This window comes from Phocoena sinus, chromosome 19, assembly GCF_008692025.1.
Source record: "Phocoena sinus isolate mPhoSin1 chromosome 19, mPhoSin1.pri, whole genome shotgun sequence".
NCBI classification, from domain to species: Eukaryota; Metazoa; Chordata; class Mammalia; order Artiodactyla; family Phocoenidae; genus Phocoena; species Phocoena sinus.
The window spans coordinates 2,552,709-2,563,854 of NC_045781.1; the positions used below are offsets into that span (position 1 = coordinate 2,552,709).

General features: G+C 43.8%; 1 protein-coding gene across 1 annotated transcript in view; it reads right to left on the bottom strand.

The window, feature by feature from the left end:
• Positions 1–10,502, bottom strand: part of NLRP5 (NLR family pyrin domain containing 5) — a 29,436-nt gene extending 18,934 nt beyond the window's left edge. Inside the window, exons 1-4 of the mRNA XM_032613985.1 lie at positions 10,199–10,502; positions 6,894–6,971; positions 1,882–3,478; positions 696–863 (exon numbers count right to left, since the gene is read on the bottom strand). Of these exons, the coding sequence (XP_032469876.1) occupies positions 696–863; positions 1,882–3,478; positions 6,894–6,971; positions 10,199–10,487 (2,132 nt within the window). The 5' untranslated portion in view covers positions 10,488–10,502. The remainder of the gene's footprint in view (positions 1–695; positions 864–1,881; positions 3,479–6,893; positions 6,972–10,198) is intronic.
• Between the last annotated feature and the right edge of the window lie 644 nt (positions 10,503–11,146).

Genomic DNA, 11,146 nt, shown 5'->3' on the forward strand with positions numbered 1-11,146 from the left:
GCCCAGTTTAAGGAAACTAATTTGGGAAGAGATAGAAGTGGCCACAGGAGAGGAAAATGTTTGCAGCCGAGAACTTGACTTGGTCTAGTCTTGAGTGTCACATGTGCTTCACTTGGTCCTGGAGGGAAAAGTAGAAATAGAACCTTTGTTGAAGTAGAACAAGCCCTTCATTTCCTGTCCTAGGTATCTGGTAAGTACCCTGGCGTCTCCAACAGACCCAGGAACTTATTGGGTTGGCCCAAAAAAGTTCATTTGGGTTTTTCTGTAAGATGTTATGGAAAAACCCGAATGAACTTTTTGGGCCAACCCAATATATTGGATATTTAAATATTTGTTACCTTATTAGCCTAAAAGCATTAAGGACTGATTTAAAGGCTCTCACAGATCATGTACTTTGATCTTGCTATTGCCTCACGCTCTACCATTTATTGAAATGAGCCTCCCTCACTTTTCCCTCACTAACAAACTCCTATTCATCCTTCAAGACCCCGAGTAAATGAACCCACCTTAGTAATCCCTTCACAAGGTCTTTAGTCATTCCCCATCCTGTGCTTTTGGGAACTTGGTTCCTGTACCTTCCATGGCACTTATTCCCTCCAAATACATTTTATAGATTGGTCTTCCTCAGTAGGTGGGAGAGGAGAGCCATGACACAGCCAGGCAAAGGGGCATGTACAAGGGCTGGGAAGTCTTACATCAGATTCTGTATTTTACATGTTGGCTGCCTCAGCTTGATGCAGAGGGTCTTCATGGCCTCTTCACTCAAGATGCTGCCACTCAGGTCGAGCTGTTGTAGGTTCGGGTGGGTGCTGAGCACAGAGCAGAGGTGTTCCCAGTGCTCATCATGGGTCTTGATCTTCAGGCTATGTTGGAGGAGGAAATAAGCATTTGCTTCCACAGGATGGATTTTAACATGAACAACTGCCGCAGAAATGCCCGGGGAGAGAAACCAGTGTATTAGGGCTGGACAGGGATGGTTTTAGAGACTCTGAGGCTAGTGTAGCAGATCTCGCCTCATGCTCTGGAGAAGTGCTCTCATAACCACCTGCCTCCTGAATATTTCGACACCCATGGGGCACACCTCCAGCTCTCCAGTAAGATTTGTGCTTAAATTCTAGCTCCCCCTTGAATGTCAGAGGGTGCAGCCACTACTGAAAACAGTATGGAGTTTCCCCCCCAGATTAAAAATAGAACTACCACATGATCCAGCAATCCCACTTCTGGGAGTATATCAGAGAATTGAAATCAGGATCCCAAAGAGATATTTGTACTCTATTTTTCACAATAGCCAAGACATGGAAACAACCTAAGTGTCCGTCAGTGGATAAGTGGATATAGAAAATGTGGTATACACACAAAATGGAATATCATTCAGCCTTAAAAGAGAAGGAAGTCCTGCCATTTGCAACAACTGGGATGAAGCTAGAGGATATTATGCTAAGGGAAAAAGCAGTAACAGAGACATGCATGATCTCACTTTCATGGAGATTCTCAAAGAGTCGAATTCATAGAAGCAGAATGTAGAGTGGTGGTTGCCTGGGGCTGGGGGTGGGGGAAATGGGGAGATGTTGGCCAAAGGATACAAAATTTCAGTTATGCAGGATAAATACATGCTGGAGAGCTAATGTACAACGATGTGCCTAGGGATAGTAGGTAGTCTTAAGTGTTTTCACCACACACACACTCTCTCACACACACACAAAGAAAATGATAACTATCAGAGGTAACGGGTATGTTAATTCCCTTGATGGTGATGATTATTTCAGGTATATCAAAACACCAAGGCATACATCTTAAATATATGCAATTTTCATCTGTCAATTATAGCCCCCCTCCCAAAGATGGAAAGAAAAAGACGAATTGCAGAGATAAGGTACTCACCCTTGGGGAATGCTGGGCCATGCCTCAGCAAATTCATGCTTTGGGACCTCTCTGACATCCAACCGAATTTTCCGTAAATACTGGCAATGCCGGAAACAGAAAGAAGACACTATTAAGTCCATTGGCCGGTTCAGTGGAAGCCACACTTCTTGGAAGCTGTTCAATGCCGAGCGAACAAACTCGTCATCCTGTGTCTCAAAAAGACAGTAGAAGGCGTCAAGGAAGTCTAGCGGGGCAGTGGTGTTGGTGTGTTGACCCAACAAAGAGATCCAGTGCAGAAGCCTCTGCTTTGCCACCAGGGGGACAGGAGATCCCAGGAGGGTTCCCAGCGCCCCCATCACCTCTTTGCTCATGAGGCCAAACAAGAACCTCTTCATCTGGACCAAGTGGACGTTGAAGTCGATTTGCTTGAGTTCCATCAAACTCTTTACATTCTCAGTGAACAGAGGGTAGGGGTCCCCCTCTCCTTCCAATCCTTCCAGGACATAGTACAAGGCAGCAAAGAACTCCTGGAGGCTGAGGTGTAAGAACATGTAACACTCTTCACAGCGGCTGCTTTGGAGAAGGATGCTTGTGTGAAACAGAGCAGAGAGCTCAGGTCCCTTCAGTCCGTGAATGCCCAGGTCATCGCTGTAAAACACGAACTTCGTATTCCATACGCCTTCCACAGCCATCTGGCACAAGCCCTTCAAGGTGACTCTTTCTTCCTGACGCAGACAGCTCCTGACTGCATCTTTTGGAGCGAGCTGATGGAACACGAATGAGGCATACAAGCCCGTGAGAGTCTGGCAAGTGATGGAAAGGCTCTTTCCTAGTGCCTCTTGCAGGTTGAGCGCCTCACAGACCAGGGAGCACACGACGGACACCTGGCACTTGTCAAACACCTCATGGTTGCCCACTACTGAACGCAAGGTTTGCATCTTTTGATGTTCATGCTTCATATGCTCAAGAAGCAACTGCATCCTTTTTTCCACTGAGAGTCCCCCAACCAACAGGTAATGGGGAGACAGGAGCACGGACTGGAGCTTTTCTATGCCCGAGTCTCGGACGGTGACGATCAGGGAAGATTCGGGAAGCAAGACTTTCTTCAGAAGACTGTGCATCAAGACGGACACGGGTTGCTTCTCCGCCCAGTCTCCAGAGAGATTTGAGTCGTCGTCTTTGAAGGCGAGGTCCAGGTCCTCAAATCCATCAACCACAAACAAGAGCCTTTCTGGTTGGGACAGGATCTCCTCCACCTGGACCTGGGTGTCTGGCCACTGCCTGGAGATTAACTCTGCAAAGCTGCACTCCCTCGTCCACTGTACCTCTCTGGCATGGAGGAAAAAGACATAGGAGAACAGGCCCTGGTAGAGCTCACCTTGTGCCCAGAACAGCAGGATCCTTCTGGCCAGAGCCGATTTCCCGATTCCCGCCTTTCCGTGTAGAACCACAGTGAGAGGCCGGAAGCCCCCCTGGTCTGGATTAAAAGCCCCCAACAACACGTGCACATCTGGACAGTCAGAGGCAAATTTTTCAAAGCTCTGGTGTGCATCCAGCTTCGTGGAGAATTTCCTCATCACGTGACTCTTATAGTCTTGTTGGTCATTTCTGTGGCCTGAGTCGGACAGGAGAGAAGAAGAACGAGATAGAGAGTTTGAAGAAAGTCCGGATTTTAGTAAAAAACTAGCAAAAAAGCAAAACAAAAACCGCAGACCTAGTGGATCCTAAGTCACACAGCCTACAGCTGTGGGTCTTTTGTTTCTTCCTAGCAACGTACATATAACAAGCTCTGTCCCTCGTATGAAGATCACTTCCTCAAAGTTTACGGATGCTCTGCAAAATAGCTCTGTGTCCCTTTAACCTGATTTCTCTTTCCAGGACTTCATACCTGATAGGTTACATTTTTGTTTGCTTATTGTCTGTCTCTGGCAATGGATTCTGTGCAGGGACTTCTTGCTACTGTATCTTCAGTATTTGTAACAGTGCCTGGTGCCCTGTGGACACACAACTACGTATTCACTGAATAATCTACATTGAACATGCCTATGTGGTCTCTGAAAGACAGAGAAGCTTGGGGGAGCTGAGGATGTGTGCGTGGCCCTGCGTTCCAGACCTCGGGGTGGGCGTGCACATTCAGTTCCAGCCCAGGAGTCCCAGGCTACTGTGGAGAAACAGCTCCATGTGACAGGGGATACTGCTGTTTACGGGGAGGTAAGCACAGCCTTTGAAGTTAGACTGGTACTGCCTGGAACTCGAAGCTCTATAGTGTCTGTGATTTGGAACAAGTTGCCTCATTTTCTGGACCTCCATTTCCTCACCCATAAGATGAGATGGACATCTTCTTCAAGGGCTGCGGCAAATATTTAAGGAACAAAAAGTGCCTTCGATATTTATCGGCACGGGGCTTGGCAAAGATGAGCAATGGCCACTATTATCATTACAAAGTGTAATTCTTTCAACCTTACCCTCTTTATTTTATTCCCGACATTTGTCATAAATGGCAATTCTTTTATGTGTTTAATTATCTAGCTCTCAGCTTCCAAGGTGAGCTCCGTGAGAAAAATACCTTGTCATTTTACCTCCATACCTGTAGCCTCTTTAACAGTCTCTGACATCCAATAGGTATGCACTAACATAAAAAATTAGATGATCATACTACGTGAAGTAAGTGGAACAGAGAAAGACAAGTATCATAGATATCACTTATAGGTGGAATCGAAGAATGGATACAAATGAACTTCCTTACGAAACAGAAGGAGACTCACAGACCTAGAAAAGAAACTTATGGTTACCAAAATGGGAAATGGCGGGGGGGGGGGGGGGGGGGAGGGAGAAAAATATACACACTACTATATATAAAATAGGTAACTGATAAGGACCTACTGTATAGCACAGGGAACACAATATTCTGTAATAACCTATATGGGAAAGAATCTGAAAAAGAAGAGATATATATGTGTTACTGAATCACTTTGCTCTACATCTGAAATGAACACAACACTGTAAATCAACCATACAGCAATATAAAATAAAAATTTTAAATATTAAAAATTCCTATCCGGTTCCTTACATTTGCTGGTACTACCATTATCTTTAAAAAAAAAAAAAAAAAGAGAGTAAGACTCTCTCTATACAAGTGCATGAGACAGTGACTAGCCCTACATAAAATCTCTACACAAAAGTTCTAAATCTTAAACTTCATTGTTCTGCATCAGGAAGGTCATGAACAGATCTGTATTAAACCCACAAGCAGCAGACGCTCTGAGATCTGAACAAGGTCCATTTGCTGAGGTCACACTGATGTATTCTCTTCCGTCAAAAGGACAGACTGTGCTCCTGGGCTGTAGGTTTTTGTAGAGGTAGAGGAACCCCAGAAAGAGAGGCTGCAGTTGAATTCAACCCTTCTTTGCCTCTTCCTCAGCCGCTTTTTCTTTTTCTTTTCTTTTTAAATTGAAGTACAGTTAATTTACAATGTTATGTTATTTTCAACTATATAGCAATGTGATTCAGTTAATATATATTTATATAAATATTTGTATATATCTATATTTATTTATATATATTTATGAGTATATATAAACACATATTCTTTTTCAGATTATTTTCCATTATGGTTTATTATAAGATATTGAATATAGTTCCCTGTGCTATACAGTAGGTACCTGTTGTTTACCTATTTTATATACAGTGTTGTGTATATATACAATGGAATATTACTCAGCCATAAAAAATGAAATAATGCCATTTGCAGCAACATGAATGGACCTAGAGTTTATCATATTAAGTGAGGTAAGTCAAAGACAAATATCACATGATATCCCTTATATGTGGAATCTAAAAAATGATACAAATGAGCTTATTTACAAAACGAATAGACTCACAGACACAGACAACAAACTTAGGGTTACCAAAGGGGATACTAGGGGTCGGGGGGAGACACCTTTTCTTCTTCCATGGATTTAATGATCATGTCTGTACTTAAGAGTTACAAATATTGCTCTCTAGTGCTGATCTCTTCCCTACAAATCCAGGATCATATGTTTAACTCACTACCTTAAAGGGACCTCAAATTCAATGCACCAAAAACTCATTTCAGCTTTTACCTCTAACCAAAAACTTACTCCTTCTGGTAAGTTTCCTGTAAATTATAATTAGAAAGAAGCTTCTATTTCTGAACTTACCTTGGAACAGATATTGGGCTCATTCCCTTATACAGAAATCTAATTTTAGCCCCACATCATCACTCTATCATAGTTTTTCATCAATAAAATGGGGATATTAATACCTCCCTTATGAGACAGGTGTAGGATCCCACGACATAATCACAAAATGTGAGAACAGCGCCCGGCCCATGGCAAGTATTCTAGAAATGTCGTCATTGTTGGTATTTGTTACTACCCATTCCAACTGAAAATGGACAATACTGGCAGCTATGAGGTTTTCAAATATTTGTCCAAGGAATGATTAAAGTAACCCATACCTGCCAACGTAAGTTATGTTGTACAGATGGAATAAAAGCCCAGCTTGAAGTGATTTCAGAGTTTGAAATTTACTTCATTGACTTTCGGGACTTCCTGGTGGTCCAGTGGCTGAGACTCCATGCTCCCAAATGCAGGGGGCCCAGGTTCAATCCCTGGTCGGGGAACTAAGATCCCACATGCCATGCCACAACTAAGAGTTCACAGGCTGCAACTAAGATCCTGAATGTGGCAACAAAGATCCCATGTGCCACAACTAAGACCCTGTGCAGCCAAATAAGTCAATCAATCAATCAATATTTTTGAAAACAATCATTGACTTTCCACATCACCAGGTTGTCTAAACAGAAAGGTGGGAACAATTCCTGAACCTCTGTTTTTCTGAAACCCTCAACACCAAATTCTACTAGATGTATCTACCCCATATCTTACTGAGATATTACTATCTTAGATCTCAATAAATATTTTTCTGTGATAATTTCCTGATACATAAATGTTAATAGCAGCAACACTCATACATATCCATTTTCCACCCCCCTCTCCCCCACTAACTTGGTACTTCTTCCATGCTTGGACCTTGGTCCGTCTTTGTTGGTGTAGAATGTTCTGCTTTTTCAGCCAGTAAATATTCTGCAATAGAGAGTAGATGAGATAATGTCTCAATAAAGTCACGGCAATTCCCCAAATCAGGGATGAGCACATCCTCTGCCCAAATTACTGAGGGCCACAAAGACTAGTCTCAGGATCTCACAGTTTATTCCATGACTAGTCTGAAATGAGAAAAATGGAGACAGACCCTCAAATACCACCAGCACGGTTAAGCAGCAGAGATTTATAGTAAAGACTGTCTGATTTTGAGCACGTAAATGTACATTTCAGTCCCATTTTTGCTGTATGATCCTGGGTAGGTCATATAATAAGACAGTATATTATGGTTATTAAGAGTTAATTGTCAAGGGCTTCCCTGGTGGCTCAGTGGTTAAGAATCCGCCTGCCAATGCAGGGACACGGGTTCGAGTCCTGGTCCAGGAAAATCCCACATGCCGCGGAGTAACTAAGCCCATGTGCCACAACTACTGAGCCTGCGCTCTAGAGCCCGCGAGCCACAACTACTGAGCCCACGTGCCACAACTACTGAAGCCCACGTCCCTAGAGCCCGTGCTCTGCAACAAGAGAAGCCACTGTGATGAGAAGCCTGCACACCACAACGAAGAGTGGCCCCCGCTCGCTGAAACTAGAGAAAGCCCGCGTGCAGCAACGAAAACCCAAGGCAGCCAAAATAAATAAATTAATTAATAAATTAAAAAAAAGAGTTAATCGTCAAGAGTCATCTTAAACACCTCTCTCGAACGTCAGAATAGTTAGTTAACTACTCAGATGCCTGTGAGTTCTCCAAATAGAGGTACCTTCAACTCATAAGCTCTAACATTGACCAATCCTCCCTCCCCCTCCCCCATCTACTTGCTGCAAAAATCTCTTCCAGTATTTCCTGGGATGAGGCAATGGAACCCCATCCACCCCGTCACTCATGCCAGAAACTTGGGTACCATGCTTGATCCCATATTCTCCATCTGCATTTAGTCCTCAAAAACTGTTGTGTCTGCTTCCAAAATATCTTGTAATTCCATTTCTACTTTTTCTTTAACTGCCATCATCACCCTAGTCCAAGCCGCCTTTATTCCTCCCATGGGATGCTAGAATGGACCCCTAACTGGTCTCCCCACATCCACTCATGACTCTTTCCAGACCACTCATGACTTCAGCAACAATGCTGAAATGCCAGTTTGATTATTTCTACCCCTACCCCTTTAAAACTATTTAATTGGGCTTCCCTGGTGGCGCAGTGGTTGAGAATCCACCTGCCAACGCAGGGCACACGGGTTCGATCCCTGGTCCAGGAAGATCCCACATGCCACGGAGCAATTAAGCCCGTGCGCCACAACTACTGAGCCTGAGCTCTAGAGCCCGTAGGCCACAACTACTGAGCCTGCGTGCCGCAACTACTGAAGCCCACGTGCCTAGAGCCCGTGCTCCGCACCAAGAGAAGCCACGGCAATGAGAAGCCCGCGCACCGCAACAAAGAGTATTCCCTGCTCACAGCAACTATAGAAAGCCCACGTGCAGCAACGAAGAACCAATGCAGCCAAAAATAAATAAATAAATAAATAAAACTATTTAATTGCTTATGCTTTGCTATTAAAATTATTTTCAAGATGCTGTCTGACTTCTAGACCATCTTTTTTTTTTTTTTTTTTTTTTGCTGTACGCGGGCCTCTCACTGTTGTGGCCTCTCCCATTGCGGAGCACAGGCTCCGGACGCGCAGGCTCAGCGGCCATGGCTCACGGGCCCAGCCGCTCCGCGGCATGTGGGATCTTCCCGGACCGGGGCACGAACCCGCGTCCCCTGCATCGACAGGCGGACTCTCAACCACTGCACCACCAGGGAAGCCCCTAGACCATCTTTTTATCTTCATCTCCTGCCATATTCTCTCCAATGCTTCATGGTCTATCCAACCTCTTTCTTTGTTAAAGACTTCATAATGTTGCTCTCTTTTGGTCAGAATGTTCTCCTCTACCCAATTAGCTTGGCTAATTCCTTTTCTTCATTTCTGTCTCAGCCTAAACCTTACTTCTTCTAGGAAGTGATTCTAGTCTTCACATATTTTTCTACACCATCCATTTAAAAAATTGCCCATTTATCCCTCTTCCCTATTGCATTGCAAGCTATAAATCTCTGGCACACGATACACGAGAGTATGCAAAATAATTGTTAAAGATATGCAAAATGAATGTTAAGTAATTTTCGTCACATATTAGGTCACGAACTCGGTCAACTTGTGTAACTTGGTAGAATCTCTATTTTAGCTTCTGTCGTGGGGAACCTAGTTTTTGGGTGAGTTTGAAAATCAACAGCAGAGCACATGACAACTTCAACATGGTATTTAGACTGGGGTACTGACTGGTAAACACCAACAATTGTTTTAATTTTATAACCCTTATTTCCTGTGAATAATACTAATACGTTTTCCACCCAGGGCTTTTTTGAGGCTCCGAAGGAATAGCTTCTGTTCAAGCCCTTTGCAGCTACAGCCGATGAGCTACATATAGGCATGTAATACCTGTAAGTCTTTAGGGCCAATCTGATTGCTTATACTTGGGGCTCTTCGTTAAGTTTTTGTCCACAGTTGAGGAGACAATTCCTCCTGATGAAGGAGAGCTATTAATTTTTTCTACTACCTTTCTCCTAAATACCTTAAGATAACTACACAATTTGATGTAAGTACATTGCTATAATATGGGCACCAACATTCTGAGGAAGGTCAGTCCTTAGAGAAGTTCCTTGAACCTTAGTTCCTCAGTCTGGGGCAAGAAATAAGGGAGATGCCCATTGTACAGCCATTAGTGTTCTCAAAAAATGAGTGAAGCTTTGTTAACCACTTTCTATACATTATCTTATGGAACCTTTGCGACAGCACAGATAAGCCTCACAGTCACTGTTCCCAGATGTGGAATCCAGGGGTCAGAGTAGGAAAAATTTGCCAGAAGTCATACTTGTGGTGACAGCAGAGCTACGCACTTCTGACTACAAATCCCATCTACTAACTGTGACCAAATTCTGTCCAGATAGAGGGTTTATCTACCCCTGTCTTCTCCTTCATTGTTTCACAGGCTGGAGACGACTCTAGCTTCCAGCCAGGGAGGTTGACCAATGAGTGAGTTAGCTCTCCTAGTTCAGACTCACGCTGTAGAGGTGGACCCCCTGAGAGAACAATGATACCTTTCCCGTTCCCATGGGAACTTGAGGTCACCTCCCTTTTCTCCTACCCCTAGATCTGCCCCAAATCTCTCTTACTCACTTTTCATCTCATCCCTGGCCATCTCTGAGAGGGCCGACAGGCTCATCTTTTCAAAGATGTCAATGGATATCTTCCAGGCAAAAGATTCTTTATAATGCTCATGCAAGAGGGAGGTGAGCTGTTCCGAATCGGCGTTATCCACTTCAACCAGTGGAAAAGAGCAGGCTGCCGGTTCCGAAGCGCTTTCCTTTAGTAATGCCTTAAATATCTGAAACTCTTCTTTGTGTAGCTGCTTGAAACACCATTGCAGTCCATAGCTGGAAAAGGAGGATAATTTGGCTTCTCCCATCTTAACGCAAGGCTGAGAGCTCAGGTTTTAATGGAGAAGTAGATTCTTTGGTAAACGAAGCAAATGGGACCTGTTGGAAAAGTGACACAATTCAAAAGAGAACCTTGTATCAAATTCTCAAGTCTGTACAACCAGCCTCAATGGACTCACCAGATGGAATGACATCCTCTATTCCTTTTGTGAAAGATACTGAGAGAAGCCCAATTAACAGGTAACAATTCTTCATAGACTTAGAATTACTTGACGCCGTATCTATCTTGTTACCAGAATATAAGCTCTGGGATATTTTACTGCCTGGATCCCTAGTTCCTGAAATAGCATCTGGCACAGGGTAAGACTGAAAACACTTGCCAGTGAATGACCTTGGCTAACAGGCCAGACTCAAGGGAATTGGCAAATAGGTTCCCACCACTTACTGAAAACCAGTCACACAGTTTCTAGATCAGTTGATTCCAGTTGTGCCTGTTAATATAACATTCAGTTATACAAACACAGTAAAGATTTTTGGTATAAAAGTATACTGATAGGGCTTCCCTGGTGGCACAGTGGTTAAGAATCCACCTGGCAATGCGGGGGACAAGGGTTCAAGCCCTGGTCCGGGAAGATCCCACATGCTGCAGAGCAACTGAGTCCATGTGCCACAACTACTGAGCCTGTGC